This window comes from Periophthalmus magnuspinnatus, chromosome 6 (assembly GCF_009829125.3).
Source record: "Periophthalmus magnuspinnatus isolate fPerMag1 chromosome 6, fPerMag1.2.pri, whole genome shotgun sequence".
Lineage (NCBI taxonomy): Eukaryota > Metazoa > Chordata > Actinopteri > Gobiiformes > Gobiidae > Periophthalmus > Periophthalmus magnuspinnatus.
This window is the reverse complement of record NC_047131.1, coordinates 32283016-32300993: the sequence shown is the minus strand read 5'-3', so window position 1 is coordinate 32300993 and position 17978 is coordinate 32283016. Positions and strand designations below refer to the sequence as shown.

General features: G+C 41.7%; 5 protein-coding genes across 11 annotated transcripts in view; 2 read left to right on the top strand and 3 right to left on the bottom strand.

Annotated features, from left to right (window-relative positions):
• The window catches only part of srgap1a (SLIT-ROBO Rho GTPase activating protein 1a), a 142275-nt gene extending 141531 nt beyond the window's left edge, over positions 1-744 (bottom strand). For all 6 annotated transcript variants that reach the window (XM_055222624.1, XM_033967676.2, XM_033967677.2 and 3 more), the window contains exon 1: positions 214-744. In XM_055222624.1, the coding sequence (XP_055078599.1) occupies positions 214-277 (64 nt within the window). In that variant the 5' untranslated portion in view covers positions 278-744. The remainder of the gene's footprint in view (positions 1-213) is intronic.
• Positions 745-1539: 795 nt separating this feature from the next.
• Positions 1540-4466, bottom strand: rxylt1 (ribitol xylosyltransferase 1). Its single transcript, XM_033967678.2, has 6 exons — positions 4257-4466; positions 3979-4170; positions 3777-3879; positions 3386-3700; positions 3141-3311; positions 1540-2702 (listed from the first exon to the last, which is right to left on the bottom strand). Exons 1-6 carry the CDS (start codon positions 4399-4401, stop codon positions 2300-2302), a joined length of 1329 nt encoding a protein of 442 aa, XP_033823569.1. The 5' UTR covers positions 4402-4466; the 3' UTR covers positions 1540-2299.
• Positions 4467-4776: 310 nt separating this feature from the next.
• LOC117372844 (cytochrome b-c1 complex subunit Rieske, mitochondrial-like) lies at positions 4777-6111 on the top strand. The gene is made up of 2 exons (XM_033968713.2): positions 4777-4972; positions 5418-6111. Exons 1-2 carry the CDS (start codon positions 4867-4869, stop codon positions 6023-6025), a joined length of 714 nt encoding a protein of 237 aa, XP_033824604.1. The 5' UTR covers positions 4777-4866; the 3' UTR covers positions 6026-6111.
• Positions 6112-6259: 148 nt separating this feature from the next.
• Positions 6260-7459, bottom strand: zgc:112052 (protein C19orf12 homolog). 2 transcript variants are annotated; one of them, XM_055222629.1, is made up of 3 exons: positions 7325-7459; positions 7004-7164; positions 6260-6930 (listed from the first exon to the last, which is right to left on the bottom strand). In XM_055222629.1, exons 2-3 carry the CDS (start codon positions 7161-7163, stop codon positions 6665-6667), a joined length of 426 nt encoding a protein of 141 aa, XP_055078604.1. In that variant the 5' UTR covers position 7164; positions 7325-7459; the 3' UTR covers positions 6260-6664. The 2 variants fall into 2 exon arrangements, with proteins under 2 accessions (XP_055078604.1, XP_033824026.1); XM_033968135.2 differs by lacking the exon at positions 7325-7459 and having other exon boundaries at positions 6538-6930; positions 7004-7165.
• Positions 7460-8416: 957 nt separating this feature from the next.
• uri1 (URI1 prefoldin like chaperone) lies at positions 8417-16842 on the top strand. The gene is made up of 11 exons (XM_033968171.2): positions 8417-8800; positions 9927-9961; positions 10683-10761; positions 11171-11306; positions 12919-13010; positions 13074-13131; positions 13212-13392; positions 13467-13707; positions 13782-13933; positions 14002-14245; positions 15265-16842. The coding sequence occupies exons 1-11, from the start codon at positions 8729-8731 to the stop codon at positions 15475-15477; spliced, it is 1503 nt and encodes a 500-aa protein (XP_033824062.1). The 5' UTR covers positions 8417-8728; the 3' UTR covers positions 15478-16842.
• Positions 16843-17978: the final 1136 nt, after the last annotated feature.

Genomic DNA, 17978 nt, shown 5'->3' with positions numbered 1-17978 from the left:
GGCAGCAGAGGAGCATGTGCTGGAGATTTTCCTGGACAAACGCGGGTGCGGGTGGATTCGTGCTGCGCGTAAATCTGCGGGTGGTAGAGTTTTCCCTGCGTTTCTTTGCGTGAAATCCCTGCGTGCATCTGCGCTATGACTCATGCAGGTAGTACACATGCACAATTAGACATTTACAAGCAAATCCACAGCAGTTTACAAAGGATCTCTTACCTTTCACTTGGCTTTCATAGTCTGTGATAATCTCTTTATCCTTTTTGAACCTCGGCGTGGACATTTTGCCTGCGCTTCGGGGACACTGCTGCTGCTGCTGCTGCTGGAAACTTGCAAAAACTGTTTGTCAACAAGCGGCTTCTACAGCAGCAGGCGCATCGCACGAACCACACGGAGAAAAACGCCACAAAACGCAGTGAGCAGCACTTTTTAAACGCGCGGATCGAGGCCACGGGCGCGTTTAGTCCTTCATTGTCCTCTCCGCTTCGCCTGAGCCTTGTTCCAACAGGGCGACAGTGGAGCAGCCTCAGTCCAGCCCCACGAGCACGACAAATACTGTCCCAAGTTTGAGGGTCTGCGCCGCGGCGTGTGCGCGCTCCGTGCCGTGTCCAGACGCGTAATGGAGACGCGGAGGCTCCGTCCAGAGACTCAGGTTTGCGTCGTTTCCAGTTTGGGACCCGCACTTCCCCCCGGATCTGCGCCCTCCACCGTCTCTCCCCAACTCTCCCCAACCCCAACTCTCCCAGCGGCGGAGGAGGCACCAGCAGGAGGAGGAGGAGGAGGAGGAGGAGGAGGAGGAGGCAGACAGGGACAGGGCAGGCAGACAGGAGAGGCAGGAAGTCAGGGGAGGCACACAGGGCAGACAGACAGGGCAGACAAGCAGGAGAGGCAGACAGGGACAGGGCAAACAGGCAGTACAGTCAGACAGGAGAGGCAGACAGGGACAGGGGCAGGGGCAGGGCAGACAGACAGGAGAGACAGGGCAGGCAGTCAGGAGAGGCAGACAGGCAGAGCAGACACAGAGCAGGCCGACTGCAGCAGAGCAGCTGGAGCAGAGGAGAGGAAGGACAGGGAGGGATCTGATTCACACACACAAACAGACACAACACACACACCCCCACACACACACACACACACACACCCCCACACACACACACACACACACACACACACACACACACACACACACACACACACACACACACACACACACACACACACACACACACACACACACACGACACAAAAGCAACGTTTTGTTTTTAAGAGACTAAATCAGTGCAGTTTGAGCAGTAGAGCCTGTCACAGAGGCACATTCTTTAGTTTACTCAAGTCTATAATAAAAGAGGGGAAAAAAAACTCCAGTTCTAATCAAATCCAATCTAAAGATTTAAATCAAATATTCACTGAGCTTCAGTAACAAAAGTCTGAGGACACTTATTACTTAGTTAATTGCAAACTTAAAGAAATGCAGTGAAAGTTGTTGTGTACATTTATGTGTTTGCAGCGCCATCTACAGGAATAAGTACTTTTTTTCTTTTTTTTAACTTTATTTTCATTGCACCTCTTAAAACAGTCATGCACCAAAGCACTAAAATAAATACGTTTAAATATATTTGAAATGTAGTTACTAAAAAGGCAAAATGACACCAACATTCACTTAGTCTTACGCTTTTCACCAACACTTTTAGCACAACACTCTGGTTTAAACCTCTTTGACATTAAACACATTTGAAACCACAAATGTCGTTAATCTGGTTGCACTAAACCTGAAAAGGGAGTAACACCTGACCACATGTCACACTCGGGGGATCATTACACTTTTCTTATCCGACTCAGTTTAGAAAAAATACCAAAATACAAAACATTGAAAGGTTTCTGACTTAATAAAATATTCCCACGCGCCCATGTGTAATATGAACATGCAGATGATTTGATAATCTTTATGACATGAATCCACAAACGCATAACACTTAAATAATGTTTTTGAACGTTGACTCAGAGCCAAAATAATTCTCTCATATATATATATAATTATTTATCAGTGAACTATCTTGAAATGAATTAACTAGTGTAATATGAAGGCAGCTTAACTTAACATTCCACCACTGTAAACAGCACACTGTATAAAAAGTCTGATCGACGATTGATTAAGTTCAGAGACTAAGGCCGACTGTCACCTTTACAACAGAAAATGATGTCATGAAAATACATCACACTACTAACACCAGAAAAGTAGTCACAGAGCTCCACCTACCACATTAAGACTCAATAATAATAATAATACTGAGTAACTAATAACACGTCAGGCATTTTTAAAGAAGGCGTCTTCAATGACCTCAGTGAACCTTTCTTTCATCTGCTGACGAAAGCTACCGTACCACTCCAGCAGCCTTCTCCTCCGGTCCACCTTCTGCTCCTGACTCATCGCCCTTTCTCGCTCTAAGATGGACGGCAGCTCCTTCCAGTCGCTGATGAATATAAATGGTGCTCCGGCGGCTTTGAGCAGACGCAGGGGAGCGGTGGACCCTGACGCACATGTCCCCGGTGTTTGGACATCTTCTACCACTGGCACCGACCCGTAAGAGCAGGCCTCATAGATGCGATAGCACTCTGTGTTGAATCCAACTGGACACAGGGTGAGCTCGCTTTGGGCAAGAGCCGCCTGGTACCGCTGCAGACTGTCTGTTGTTTCCTGAGGGAGCCACCTGGTGCATACATACCCTCGCAGTTAGATGTTTGGACAAACCATCTCATTCAATGGTTTTTCAGGATTTTTTTTTACTACTTTCTACATTTTAGATACATACATAAGACATTAAATATATGAAGCAAGATATATAGAATTATGTAGTAAAGAAAAAAACTCTACAAAATATTTTTTGACAAAGCAAAGGGTGGCTACTTTGAGGATTTGAATATAAATTATAAAACAAATATTTAGAGAGTAGCTAAAGTTAACTTTTTTTTCCTTTGCTACATAATTCCATATATCTTGCTTCACATATTTGACGTCTTCTGTGTGTTTATAAAATGTAGAAAGAAGTAAAAATAAAGAAAAAAAAACAAAAAACTTTTGACTGGTAGTGTATATAAAACCCTTAATACTTAATGTCATTTTCCACAAAGTAAATAAAAACACTTACTTTTCACGGGCAGAGGTAATGCATTCTTTGTCCAAGCCAGACTCGGACAGAACCTGTAGAAGAGTTTCTCTGGAGGAATTTTTGTAAACAGTTCCTAAGAAATTGCAGCTGTATGGTCTGTTTGATGTGATCAGCTGGGCGTTTGGTCTAACCAAAGGAAATTGCCTGTATCTAGAAAAAGAACACTTGAATTACATTATATTGCATTGTGTTTTAAAATCCATTACTGCTTAAATGTGACCTACGTCGCAACACCAAGGGGCCACTGGAAGACATCCTTGTCATTCACCCACGGGCTGTCGTACACTACAAACAGAAGATCAACAAAGCCTCCGTTTCTCTTCAAATATGGACCTATCCAGTCATTGTTGCACTGCTCATTCCCCAGCAGGACCACAGCCACATGGGACACGGTGCGGGAGTGTACCAGAGCTTGAACATGCTCTAACCACCGTGTTGAGTAGGACACTTTTTGTTGTTCACGGCCGTTCAAAACCAAAACCAAACTATTCATGTCCAACGGTACATGGCCCTGGACCACAGCGGGCCCTGTGTAAAAACTAGATGAGGAAAAAATGACAAGAAGCAAATTATTAAGCAATCTGAGAGTCAATATTTCGGTGCTGTAGTCATTACCTGTAATCAACCTTTCCACACTGCAGTTCCCCTTCTCTCCATTGAGCTATTTTGTCTGTAGGGTTAAGTGATCCCTCTAAAACATGCTCCCAAAGGTAAAGTCCTGCAGGAAACAGATCACACATATTATTTTGATGATCATTAAATATAATAATGCTACTATATAAAGTTATACTGATTCATTGACATTAAAGACACGCACCTATAGCAGCTTTGCCCCAAACCTGCACCTTGTATCGTTTAGGTTTGTTTTTATTGATCTTGTTCTTGTCCAAATACTGTTTAAAGCCTTCTCTGTTTCTGTTCAGAGCTGAGTTATAATCCACCTGTTCATTCTCCCACGGATTCCACTCATCTGCAACGACTGGAGCAGCTCCTCCATCTCTAACGCCATCTATACAAATATTAAGAGACTAATAATCACATCATACATCATATCACATAAAACACATTTATATAAAAGATTAATATAAAATCTACCCTGCGGAGCGGTGTCTTTGTTCACCACTCTGTGAACGCGGGAAATCGCTTTGGTGCTGAAGAACACGTTATACGCAGCATAAAGTGAGAATGCAACATAAGCAAAAATTATAAGAAGGAAAAGTTTTCTTTTTGGTATTTTCATGTTGTTTTATATTTAAATCTCAGGTGACCATTTTGCAGCTAGCCTTCATTTCTGTCTGAAGGACCCTTGTTTACATCACGTGGAAACGCAGAGTGCGGGCAGCCCAGAAATATGCCTGTGTGAAAATCACACAATAAAAGGTTCATTTTGGGTTCAGGCGGGTTAAGTGACTGACTGGACTCTGTGATGGTTGATAATAGACAATTCTTTATCGTGTTGGACACATGAGCTGGAGAATGGCGCAGCTCGGTTTGGAAAACAGCAGCAGGACATTTTTGAACAGCCCACGGGCCTCGTCCAAAGAGGCGGGGCCGCTGAAACGAAGACCTCCGAACACCTTCGAACATCTCCGAACATCTCCGAAAACCGCCGAACGTCACCGAACACCGCAGAACATCGCCCGAAGTTTGAGCACGCAAGGTCGTGTCCCCTTTTGCGGGGCTTTTGTGTATTTTTTGGACAAAAATGTTGTCCATAGCAGCTCGCTGCGGGTCGCTTCCTCCGCACTTACAGGCAGTAAAACATGGGTTTAAAAACTTGACATTTGGAGCAAAGGACGCGGGCCTGGCAGGTAAGGACGTGTTATTATGCTAACAGCTACATGCTAACAGCTACATGCTAACAGCTACATGCTAACGCAGAGAAACTTCACTGAGTTAAATATTAACGGGCCTGTGATACGTTATTGTCTGATCTCTGTTATAATACTGTTTCCTCATCACAAACAGACCTGGAGTTGTGTTTTGTTTCATTCACACTAAACACAACTCCAGGTCTGTGTTTGATGAGGAGGTAACAGTATTATAACATGGCTTTAAGTTCACAAGAATGCATTTTGTGTAATATAGGAGCTTTTAAAGATATATTTCTAAAGTCCCTTTGAGAGTGTTAGAAGAATGCGGTTTAATGTCACAGCTGTGCTAATGGTTTAACACATGGCCATTGATCATCTGATTTTAACCAAATAAAAATGTACAAAGTGTCAATACTTAAATCTTTCCATAAACTGTTTACAGGTTTGGGAATCCGGCTCGCCCACACAGACGTCAAGATCCCTGATTTCTCAGACTACCGTCGGCCTGAAGTTGTCAATCCAAATCAGTCGTCCCAGGACAGCAGTGAATCCAGAAGAACCTTCTCATACGTCCTCACTGGAGCCACCACTGTGGTTGGTCTCTATGCAGCCAAAACCGTGGTCACCCAGTTTGTGTCATCTATGAGTGCTTCAGCTGATGTCTTGGCTTTGTCTAAAATTGAGATCAAGTTGAGCGACATCCCTGAGGGTAAAAACATGACCTTCAAATGGAGAGGGAAACCTCTGTTTGTTCGCCACAGAACAGAAAAGGAAATCGCTGCAGAAGCTGCTGTAAATCTCGCAGAGTTGCGTGATCCTGAGCACGACAAGGACCGAGCTGCCAATCCTCGGTGGGTTATTGTTCTTGGCGTGTGCACCCACTTGGGTTGTGTGCCCATTGCCAATGCTGGAGACTTTGGAGGTTACTACTGTCCTTGCCACGGCTCTCATTACGACGCGTCAGGAAGAATCCGAAAAGGACCTGCTCCTCTTAATCTTGAGGTTCCTTACTATGAATTCCCTGATGATGACACTGTAATTGTGGGTTAATCTGTTTAATCTGTTAATTGAGTTGCAAGTAACTGAAAGGCTGAGTGAACATTTAAATATATCATTAAAGAGAGTTATTTTAAACCATTTTGACAAGTCTTCTGGTACTTTCTCTGCTTATTGTATTAATACAGCTTATTCCAAAAAATGTATTTACTACCCCCCCCCCCCCCCCCCCCCCACACACACACACACACACACACAAGGCAGGGATTTACTTTTTTTTTTTTTTTTCCCAACAAAACAAGGTATATGTGTAGTAAGCCCATTTATGACATTTCTAGTAGGCCTATAATAGCATGTTCTACAGATGAGTGAATAAACACTAAACACTGGAGAGATTTAAATTCATATTTTTGGAACAGGTGACATTTTATACTCAAAAATGACAATGATAAAATGTGTCTCTATATGCTAAAAAATACTAAAAACCAAAAGTAAAATCTGTCTGCAGTTGACAGATTATAATTTTGGCTTTTATTATGGATCAGACCTGGACGACTGAGGCATTACACAGACAGCTATAAAATCACATTGTCAATATTTACATTCAGATAAAGACTAAGTTTGTGTAGTCATAATTTCGTTCTCGTCATGTTCATTGCTGTGAACGATCTCTGGGTTGTTCTATTGTTCAGATCAGTCGATGTAGTGCACTTCTGCCTGGAGCTCCTTTGTGACATATCCAAGCAGAGCAGCAGTAAGTTGATGCTTTAGACTTGTATTCCCCATCACCAACGCTGTTAACTGTGCCAAGTCTGTCCACTGAATTTCTCCAAGAATAACCATGAGATCATCGTAGAGTTTCTGCTGCTGCTGAGGGCTCAGCTCCATGATAATCTGAGGCAAAGGCTTGAACTGTCCACTGGTCAGCCAACATCCCAAAAGACCCCCCACAGCACCACCTATGAAAACAACACAGTATCTTTAGAAACACGATAAGAGCAAGAGTAATGATATAACACACTACGTACTCACCCACTGCAATGCCAAGAGGACCCCCAACCAATCCTCCCGCAAAGGCCAGGCCGCCCGCTGCAGCCGCCCCTTTCCCGGAACCCTTCACAGTAGTTTGGATTTGCTGATTGGCTGACAACTCACAGCACAGCTTCATAACATCATTCATGCGATGAGACATTCTGTACAATTTAATACACCTTTATTATTATCTTTTATATAGGCTGCATATAAAATGATAAATACAGGTTTACTACAGTGTAACACAGGTGACTGCATCATTAAGCATCACCAATAGCAAGTCAGCAGCTTTAGAGATAAAAGCTTTAGAGAGCAGCCTACCTGTCTGCGGCATTTGTCAGATCATTTAAAAATATTTAGGATAAAACCAAACCATGAAACAAATAAACATTTATCCCTTCTCTCTTCCTTTGGTCCTTGCATCATCACTTCGCCTGTTTTCTGAGCTCGGGGCGCAGTGCTTCATGGGAGACAAATGATATGTTCAAATGCAGTAGTAGATTAAAGTACAATGTCGAGTTTTCTAGACTTGCTATTATATACAGTCCGATATTAACGTTATAGACTGCAAACAGCAATGTCAAATGTGCTATGTTACGGATAAAATATAAATAAATAATAATATTAAAATAAAAAATTAGAAATAAATTAAATTAATGAGCTATGTTACGAATAAATAAATGTGCTATGTTACGAATAAATAAATGTGCTATGTTATGGATAAATAAATGAGTTATGTTACGGATAAATAAAATACAAATAAAAATAAAATCTAAATAAAATAATCCATCCATTCGATCCATCCATCCATAAATTAAAAAAAATAAAAATAAATGAAATAACGAAAAATAAATAAAATAAAGGTGCTAGGTTACGGATAAATAAATGTACTATGTACTATGTTAAGGATAAATAAAATAAAATAAATAAATAAATGTACACCATATACCAGTTGTAGTTCTCACATTTCCTATGACTTTTAAAGGCAACATAAACATCCAATCAGCGTTAGGATAAGCGAGGGTCTGGTTCTGAGAAGATTGTAACGCTTCTAAAGTATGTATTTCCAAGAAGAAGAGTTTTCAAAGCGTCTTTAAACAGAATCGCTCTAATATCAGGAGTGAAACGTTATTTAACAATCAAGCAGCAATTGTTTTCATTTAACGTGTGAAACGGATTCAAAACGGAAACACAATTTTCTACTTTCAAAACGTTTCTTCTATCAAACTTTGGGGATTTTATTTGTGGACATGCTAGCGTGACATGGGGACAGAAAGAAAAAAAATGCGTGTAGATTACGTACAAAGACAGGGTTGTGATGAAAAATCGCAGTAAATCAACAAAAATTACGCAAATTCACAAATGACGGCTCTTATTTTGAAAGTGAAACCGGAACCAGATCTCCGCACTTCCGCTCTTCACAGATATTTGTCTGGAGGGTGCATGGCGTACCAGCGACTGTGCCGAGGATTACAGATAAACTGAATTATTACATCGGTGGATTTATATTTTGGTAATTTGGAGGCAGAGATCCTGAAATGAGCGTGTGAAATGCGATCACTTCCGGAACTGTGGACACAACTTTCTGGTCCATTGATGAAAAGGAGCAGCAGGGCGCCCAGGAGCAGCTGTTTGTGCATTTATAAACACTTCTTTAGGACTCACAACAGCCCCTGAGCTTTGCGTCTCATAACACAACATCTCCGGCTTGTAAGTGGTTTTGCAATGGCCGAAAAGTGCAAAATAAAAGGAGAACAATGTGGGGGAGTTGTCAGACTCAGAGAAGAACATGAAAAGGTAATTTGAGCAGGTGATATTTTGGAAAAGCTCCACGCTGCGACCTGCAAACACAACTCACGCTCAAGCCTCTCCAGGGATTTCAAAAACAAATATTTACACGTTTTTTGCATTTTCAGTTCTTCTGTTAAATGTCTGAGGCTTGCATCCAATTGTTCCAGACGCTTCCTCTTTTGCAGCCACATGTTCAAACATGTTTAGAGTCCTGATGTGGTTTTTGGTTTATTCTTCTCTTTTTTGCTTTCAGTTTTTGTTTTGTGCAACTTTGACTCACACATACACCACACAGAGTATTAGACAGATGTAGATTATTCTTTTAAAATCAAATATTAGCTGAGTGGAGCAGCTAGCCCTCTGTGCTAGCTCATGTTTGTGGAGGCACGCCCCCTGTGTTTGGGAGGGGGCCTGAATAAACAAGCAGGGTCACTTGGACAGTTTGGACAGATTGTGTTTCCTGTCAGTGATTGTAAATCTCATTTCAAACGTAATTCACTGGGAATGTGCTCCACTTACCCAGTTTCTAAATATACATTCCCTGTTTTTGTTTTGGGTTTGTGATATTTGCAGCTAATTTATGCAACACTGGTGAACCCTGCAGGCCTGTGTGTCAACAACAAAGCTCAAAAAAGCAATTCTGTTAGTGATATAGTGGTCTTTATGTGTTTTTATGACATGTTTTGACCTGCAGCCGCCAGACAGAGGGACAGCATTCCTTCCTCACACAAAAACCTTTGTCTCACAATCAAAACAAACGGTGACCCATGTGTTTGTGATTCAGACCCACTGCATTAGAGCTGAGACAAGTTCATCATTCTAAGCAGTTATCTGGGCTAAACACTGACTTAAGTTATGGTACGTGCAGAGAGAAGGCTTTATGAAGGACTTAAGTGATGGAAAAATCAGTTTTGTTTGCAAGTGTTCTTCATCTGGATGGCCTCACTTTAGTTTATCTGGGTCAACTTTAATAAGAATAATAATAATAATAAGGCCTTTTGCGATCTTAATTAATCGCTCGAGTGTGAAAGTTGGACCTGGCATCCCACACATGAACTCTGACCTTGAGTCCCTCTATTGGATAAATGTGTAAATGGTAAAGTTATTTTCTTAATGCTTTGTTCTGTAACAGGTGGTGAAAGGTTGTGAAAGTCGCATTGACCACTGGTAAGTCATTTCAGAAGTTTAATGTTCCAAATTTAAGCAGAAATCAGCCGATATGTCTTTTTACCATGGCCGAGGTTTAGAATCCAGAGCAGCCAAACTTTCTGAGCCGATATGTAGAGAAGATTTTGGTAATTTACCCCAAATAATCAAATTTGAATTTAACACAAACTCATTCACGGCCTCGTTTTACTAAACACTGGATGAGGGAGCAATGTAGTCACATTTTTGCACTGTCTCTTTGGACTTAAGTGTTTAGATTGGCTTTATGCATATGTTCTTAGTCCATATTTATGCAGCTGGTTGGTCCAAACAGAATATCGGCCTTCGCTGGAGACTAAAGGTTGCAGATAACGCTAAAAAGTGCAAATATCTGCCTGATAACGACCATATAAATACATACAGCGAGATAGAAATCCAACCTTACTACAGCATGTTTTTTCTACGCCCCATAGTGTGAATGTGATCATGGGCCAGATTCTATTTCACTTAATCTAAGAAATTAGTTCAATCTTGTTACTGTGGGAAAGTGGCACAGAGCACAAAGGACTGAAAACTGATTCTACACAACCTGGAGAATATGTTCACTGTATTTATACTCTGTCCTATTTTTAAAGTGACAATCTGAGGTCAAAAACACACCAGTGTGCAAGTCTGTGTGTGTCTCTCTTCAGTTTGTTTTAATACTTGCACATTGCTAACTTCAAATTTACCATTTCTATAGGAAAAAAGTGTCTGGGGACTATGAAGCTCTGAATGATCGGCTTAAAACTCTCCCAGACCAACTGTCATATGACGTCATGGTGAGTGTTTGCACTGTGCAAACTGTCAATAATAATTATGAGGTGCTTTTTATAATATTGTACTTCTCTGAGTAGCTTTCTGACACCTTGCTTGTACCTCTACGTGTTTTAAATGTTATGTAACAGTACGATTACTTGCATAAAAGTTTTGGACATTTGAATTTTTGTTATCTAATATTTTGTCTTTCAAATGAGCTTCATCCAGACAGTTACTCTTAGTAGTAAATGGTAGTTTCATTTTTGTGCTCTTACTTGGGTAATTTTCTAGACCACTATTTTGTAATTCTGCTTGAGTAATATTATTTTCAAGTAACTTTTGTACAGGTAAGCTTTAGTTTTCCCCGCCGCTGGTAATAATGGAGTATGTGCTTTTCCTTTAACCTCTTTTTACTCGTCCGTGTTGTTGCAGGTGCCGTTCGGGCCCTTGGCTTTTATGCCTGGGAAACTGGTGCACACCAATGAAGTCACAGTTCTGCTCGGGGACAACTGGTTCGCCAAATGCTCTGCAAAACAGGCCCAGAAGATCGTCGACCACCGGATGAAACGTGAGTCAGGGTTCCCACGTGTCCTGGAAATTCTGAGAAACCTGGAATAATTGGCTTGTTTTCCAGACATGGAAAATGAGACAAAAGGCTAAATGTTTTGAAAAAAAATTGTCCTTGACAATTTCTCCACACTTTGCTTTCCTGGATTCTTGGATATCAAAGACTTTTACTCCCACCTATTAGAGCAGTACAGGTTTAGAAAAACCTCCTCAGAAATCCACCAAAATGCAGGAAATGACACATACTTTGTGTATATGTGTATGTATATATATATATATATATATATATATATATATATATTTTATTATTATTTTTATTTTTTTTGTCTTACCTGCTCGGTGGGACCTTTGTGTCACATACTTTGCACTACAACACTAGACTCACAAGTACCTCAGGTGTGGATGACTCACTCTCATCTCATTTGGTGACTTGGATGTTGGCGACAGTAGCTCAGTTGGTCGAGCGCTCAGGGTGAGTGGTTCCTTGATACAAAGCGCTTTGAGTGACCTTGAAGGTGGAAAAGCTTCTATATAAAAATGTGGCCATGTTTGCATGAATTGTGGACTTTAGGTACAGCCTTAGACTACATCTTTTTGTTCGATTATATAACTAAAATATCCTGGAAAAGTTCTGGAAAATTATCGCAAGCAAAGTGTGAGAACCCTGTGTGTGTTTAAAGCAACAACTTGTACAAAGCATCTCCTCAGTGCTCCTGCAAGGTAAAAATATTGTTGTTGTCACTGGCTAACTTCATCCAGTAGAGGGCGTGGTAGCACAAACTGAGCTCTATTCATTTGGCACGTTTTGATATTTGTGAGTGCAGGGCGTCCTCTGTCATCATTATGACATGATTATTTTAATGAGTCTATAGTTTAATGGCGGTATGTCAGTTCTAAATAATGTTTTATCAGCAGAGTCTTTGAGTTTATACAGTCCACGTGTATCAGGGTGAACTCTGTGATCAGTAATGTGCAAACGTCTTCAGTCACAGCTCATCTTTTTCCTCATTTGCATTATTCCCTAATTGTTCATTTCTACCTATTTTACGTCGTGTTCATTTCAAGTCTGAGAAAGTCATATAGAGTCAAATGGGCTCTCATAACAGTCTGCACATTATTAGAGTGTTTAGTGGAGCAGAAATGTGCTGCCACAGCCCATCGCGGCCCTCCGCCCCCCCCAGCACACATCCCCTGACCCGGCCCACCCGCCTATTACAGAGCTAAGTGCGGTAATACAAACACAACTGGCTCAAATGTGTCAGACAGCAGCGTAGTTGTCAGGCCTTCTGTGTTTGACCTTTTCTCACTTCCGCTTGATGCGCTGACTGGAGGGGCTCCCGATCGCCATGGAAACACGGGCCCTCTGCCGCTATTAGTAAAAGGGCTTAATTGTTGTGAAGATTTAATGATCCGGAGTAGTATTCGGGGCAGAAGATATTATGAACTGTTTGTGTCATCGTTTTTCATTTCTTCCCCCTCCAACATCTCAAAGATTTTAACACTTTAGGAGCGACTTGTCGTTTTTTTTGTACAAAAACCAAACGCCTCAATTATATTTGTATCGCACAAACTGACTGCACACAGCGGCTCTATAATGTAATTGTTTTGTACAGATGTGAAGCATGAACTCGATGAACTCACAAAGACGATGAAGAACTTTGAAGCCAGAGTCGGGTTTGCCAAAGATTTGGAAACGATGTCGCTGGTACGTTTGAGCAGAACTGTGACACGAAAAACACGGGTTAAAACTCATATATTTGTTTTCTAGAGCAAAGATTATGTCGACATCAGAGAAAACGTTGACAATAATGAAGTTGGTAACAAAGGTGAAGCCCAGGCACATTATAAAAGACTTTACACACGTTTAAATCTGAAGTGAATTAATGTTTTGGTTTCTGTACAAAAGGAAAACGCAGGATTGCTCATAAGCCTAAATCCAAACCCAAGCTCGGCCCGGTTATAGATCTGAAAGAGGAAGACGAGGAGGAGGAAGGTGAAGTTCGGAAGAGCGTCCTGTCTGAGGAGGAGCTCTGGGCTCGACTCGACGAACTAGAGAAACTGGAGGAACTGCAGGATGAACACTACAGGTACAGAAACACACTAAAAACACTTTGATTCTGCCAAACTGCGCCTCGATAATGAAACGCTTCTGTTATTTTAGACTGGCAGACACGGCTGATATGAATGGTGAAGACACTTCCTCGTCTTCCTCGGAGGAAGAGAAGGATGGAGATCATGCAGCTTCTGTGAATGGACTTAGTCTGAAGCCCAGCTGGACAACGGGGGCTCCCAGTGAAGCTCCGCCATGCAAAGAGACAAAGGACGATGATGATGAGGAGGAGGAGGAGGAAGTCCACACTCTGCCAACTATCTCTTTCTCACACACAGTTGAACCCAAGAAGGCCAGTATATATTTATATTTCCAATACAAAAAAATGTTTATAGTGATTTAAATTTTGTTCTTATTCAACTGTAGGTGAGGATAAACACGGGGAAAAATACGACACTGAAATATAGTGAAAAAAAAGAGCAAAAGGAGCATTCGAAGAAGAAGAAAAAGAACGGACACTCGAACGGACACTCCCACCCAGAGCATTACAAAATCTCCTCACCAGCAGACATCTACAGGTGCCCCTGAAACGCCACAAACACGACCTCTGACCCCGCCGCCCCGTCTCACTCTGCTTCTGTCTCAGGCTGTTCGTGGACGTGAAGAACGGCGAGCCGTTCCCCCGGAAGTCCATCCTCAAATCCCGCAGCCGCGAGAACAGCGTGTGCAGCGACACCAGTGAGAGCAGCGCCGCCGACTTCGAGGAGCGGCGGATGATCATGCGCAGCTGTAGTCACGACGACGCCAACACCCACAGCGACACCAGCGACGGGATCACCGAGGAGGACAGTCCCACCACGGCGCCCATGCACCCGACCAGCCGCTTCGAGGTGAGAACACGGCGACGGTTTCCTTTGTGTTAAATAGGTATAAACTCTGAATTCAGTGTGCTGTATTTTCTGGACTATAAGTGTGAGTTTGTTGAGTTTGTCGGGTGTGACTTCTCCTCAGATGTGACTTATATGTGAAATGATTCAAATCTATAATGTCACATGTTGGTTCTTGTCACAGTGACAGTCGTGCGAGGGGCTCTAGACTTGGACCAGTATCTACTCCTCCTGAACCACTCAACATTTAAAATATCAACATTACACTCATTTAAAAGACAAACACTCAACAAAAATGACACTAAAACAAAATGGTTTCTCTTGTTTTTTCTGCTTTATTTATGTGATTAACTGTTAATATCTTACGTTAACAAACCAGACACGTGTTCAGTTCTGTCTGTGCTTCATGGAGCTGAATAAATATAAATGTGTTACGTTAGCGTGATGTACTGATATTCAGCCTGTTGTTCCACATTTTATTATTATTATTACAACTTGATTTAAAGAGAAAATGTCTGTTCTTCGTCTAGGATTTTGTCAAATAAATTTCCCCCAAAAATGCGACTTATATATGTTTTTTTCTTCATTATTCTGCATTTTTTGGCTTTTTTGGTGCGACTTATACTCCAGAGCGACTTATACTCCAGAAAATACAGTATCTGCACAATAATCACGTGCAGTATGTATTCATTGGACTTTTACACAGTTTAAAGCTGGTCTGTGTAACTTTTCTGGTGCAGGGTTTGCCGCCTGAGATCCTGTTTCTTTGCCAAGGACGTTCCACAGTTTAAGGTTTAATTTATGTTGCGATTAGAACTTGTTAAAAAACAGGGATTCTTATCATTTCCATGGAGACACTTATGAACACAAGTCTAATGCCACACTGCGGAACATTCAGGGTAAAGCAGCAACATCTGTTACTTGTTGTTGTCCAGATTTAGAGTTGGTCCAGTCAGTTAAGTCATGTAAATATTAACCATTTTTGTACTGTCTTTTTTAATATTTTGTTTTGTTTTTTGCAGGCATTTTCGGGCACCGTCATAGAAAAAGACCCGATGCCGACGACTGTTCCTCATTTAACCATAGCTCCGCCCGGTTTGCCCACCATCTTGGAGCGAAAACAGGAGGAGGTGGGCCCTGAAGTCTCCTCTACAGACAATATCGTTCTCCCGCCTCCGCAGGCTCCAGTCAAAAAGCTCTCCAAGTTTAAAGCTGCTCGGCTCCAACAAAAGTGAAAACAAAACAAAAAAATTCCAAATCATCTTTCTACCTGTTTTTTCTACTCCTTGTACTGCTCCGACCACATTTCCTCGTCGTCAGTTTCTATTTACACTGCCTTTCTTAGATTAAAGTTTGCAGTTTTGTCGAGCTTGTGTTTGGAACAATTTAGCAGTGCATAAGATTTAGACCGTCTGTGCGAATCCAACTCTTAAACCCGCCATTTACCACAGGAAAAAAATGTGTTATCGTAACATCGCCACGGCAACAGCCAATAAAACAGAGCGTCGGGCGCAGAGGGAGCGACGGACGCAGAGGCGCAAGACACAAACGCAAAAAATAGGGGAAAGTCGTGAAGTTAAACGGCTGCGGTCGCATCCATTTTATTGATTTTTATTGTTTTCTCCGCAAATGATTACCGTAGTCCACAAAACAGGGCTACGATCCATTTTGAAACGTTCTTTAATAAGTGAAAAAGTGAGAGTGGATCCTCACGTGTTTCTGTTTAGGATCAGGCTGAAGCTGCTGCAGTTTAGCGATAGCGACTCTACTTCTTCTTTTCTTCGTTTATCTCCAGTTTTCTATGAATTAAAAGCATTTATCTGAACTACTGCTCCACTTTTTACTAGTGCACTTCTCTGATTTTTGGAACAGTTTAGAGCAAGGGTCTCAAACTCGCGACCCGGGGGCCAATTGCAGCCCGCCAGAGGATATTTTGTGGCCCTCGGGACAATATGAAAGTTTAATGTTATCGAGGCACTACCATGTTGCGTGTAGAAGGTTCCGCCAAATCAGTAAATCCCAAACATCCCGTCGCAAAAGATCCCGTCCATAAAATCCACAAGAATTGGCGTATTTCCTCATGTTTGTTGAAAATAGCGACGTGTTTTTTTTGGAATACCTGATGAGTCCAGCCTCCCCCAGACTCTGCCTCCAATTTGAGTTTGAGACCCCCTGGTTTAGAGCCTCAAATCGAGTCGTTTTATCGTACGTAACGTTTAGCTTGTGGCGTGCGGTCCCTTCTCTGCCGTATTTGCTGCAGTCTCAAAGATTTAAACTCTCCTCTGATTCTCTTTTGCTTTTTCTCACGTTTAAAAATGGCATAAGACTGAAAAATCCTGTAGTGTGTGGCGGGTTTTTACCATTTACCAACATTTGAAAACTGTTTATTAATATTAAGAATCGTTAGAGAACATTTTGGTCTGTTCTATCAGGATTTCTGTTCTATTACTGTCTCTTCTATCTTCTGTCACACGGGACGAGACGCCTTTGTTTCTCTGCTCCGTTTCCTCCTGACCTACTGTACCTAATGAATGTATACTCCTTTGTGATAAGCTTTATGTAGAAGCTAAAACGGAACAAATAAATGCCTTTGACTACAAGTTTAGCTCATTTTAATCTGCGCGTGACAGATTCCTCCTTAGGCTTTTTAACACGAGACGCCGACATCGATCATCGTCTGAGTTTAAGTTATTAATGTTGTACACTTTAAACAGCTCTTAAGGACCTAAATTAGTAACTTCTTATGAGTTTTATGTTAATCGTTTTCCATCGTGCAAATCTGAATAATGCTCCCATGTTTTCAAACGGCAGATCAGGCGTCGTGGCGGCCATATTGATACTGTAATGAGTCGGAACCCTGAGGAAAGTGTTTTACTAGAGAAAACATCTTAATGCAGTGATTTTTGGGGTGTCACGTGGGTAACAAATGTACAAGATGTGTGAAAAGCCAAGTTTAGTTTTAGACGAGCCCGTGTGGCTGATGAGTGTCTTACCCGAGGACACAACGGCGGCGTTTATGTGTGGATTTGACCGTTGAACCGATGATGTTTACGTCGAGAGCGGGATTTCAACCGGGAACCTTCGGATCAGTGGACAAACAGGTCTTTTCTATTCGATTTTAGGTATAACGCACTCTTCATTTCATAAAATCTAAGAGTGCTACAGTAAAACAAGAACTTTAAACCAATACTAAACTGGTAAATGCTACAAAAAAGACACCAACAATAAGATTTTCTAAATAAAAATGTCTTTAGATGAGCCTGAAAAAAGTCCAGACTCTGTGCGGTTCTCAGCTGGACATGGAGGCAGGTCCAGAGTCGTGGTGCAGCTGAAGAGAATCCTCCGTCCTCCATCGTACGGAGCCTCGTGGCGGGACATGAAGGAGCCACCTGAAGATCTGAGGCTGCGGTTTGAAGTTTGCAAAGAAGTGACCAAGTGGCGTTTAGGATTTTGTGTTCAATCTGGGACGAAACAGAGCCAGTGCAGAGATTTGAAGAAAAAAAGGAGTGATGCGTTCAAATTTTCTGACTTTCTTTAGGATTCTGGCGGCGCTGTTTTGATTGTACTGTAGTTTTTGAAGGAATCGCACCAAAAAGTTCATGATCTAGGAGCTTAAACCAGGTCTAAAAGTGGAATAGGGTCATTTCCGCTGTAGTTTTAAACAAAAACATGATCGAAAAGTGGATCAAATGATTAAAAACTAGACAAAGCTACAAACTGAAGAGTATTAAGAGAG

Bases quoted from the DNA above. Each gene is read 5' to 3' on its own strand.
- LOC117372844 (XM_033968713.2), top strand. From the start codon at position 4,867: ATGTTGTCCATAGCAGCTCGCTGCGGGTCGCTTCCTCCGCACTTACAG. The intron at 4,973-5,417 runs GTAAGGACGTGT...AACTGTTTACAG, and splicing joins AAAGGACGCGGGCCTGGCAG to GTTTGGGAATCCGGCTCGCC.
- rxylt1 (XM_033967678.2), bottom strand. From the start codon at position 4,401: ATGAAAATACCAAAAAGAAAACTTTTCCTTCTTATAATTTTTGCTTAT. The intron at 3,701-3,776 runs GTAATGACTACA...TTCCTCATCTAG, and splicing joins TGTGGAAAGGTTGATTACAG to TTTTTACACAGGGCCCGCTG. The intron at 2,703-3,140 runs GTAAGTGTTTTT...TGTATGCACCAG, and splicing joins ATTACCTCTGCCCGTGAAAA to GTGGCTCCCTCAGGAAACAA.
- uri1 (XM_033968171.2), top strand. From the start codon at position 8,729: ATGGCCGAAAAGTGCAAAATAAAAGGAGAACAATGTGGGGGAGTTGTC. The intron at 9,962-10,682 runs GTAAGTCATTTC...CCATTTCTATAG, and splicing joins GAAAGTCGCATTGACCACTG to GAAAAAAGTGTCTGGGGACT. The intron at 11,307-12,918 runs GTGAGTCAGGGT...TGTTTTGTACAG, and splicing joins CGTCGACCACCGGATGAAAC to ATGTGAAGCATGAACTCGAT.
- zgc:112052 (XM_055222629.1), bottom strand. From the start codon at position 7,163: ATGTCTCATCGCATGAATGATGTTATGAAGCTGTGCTGTGAGTTGTCA. The intron at 6,931-7,003 runs GTGAGTACGTAG...TTGTTTTCATAG, and splicing joins TCCTCTTGGCATTGCAGTGG to GTGGTGCTGTGGGGGGTCTT.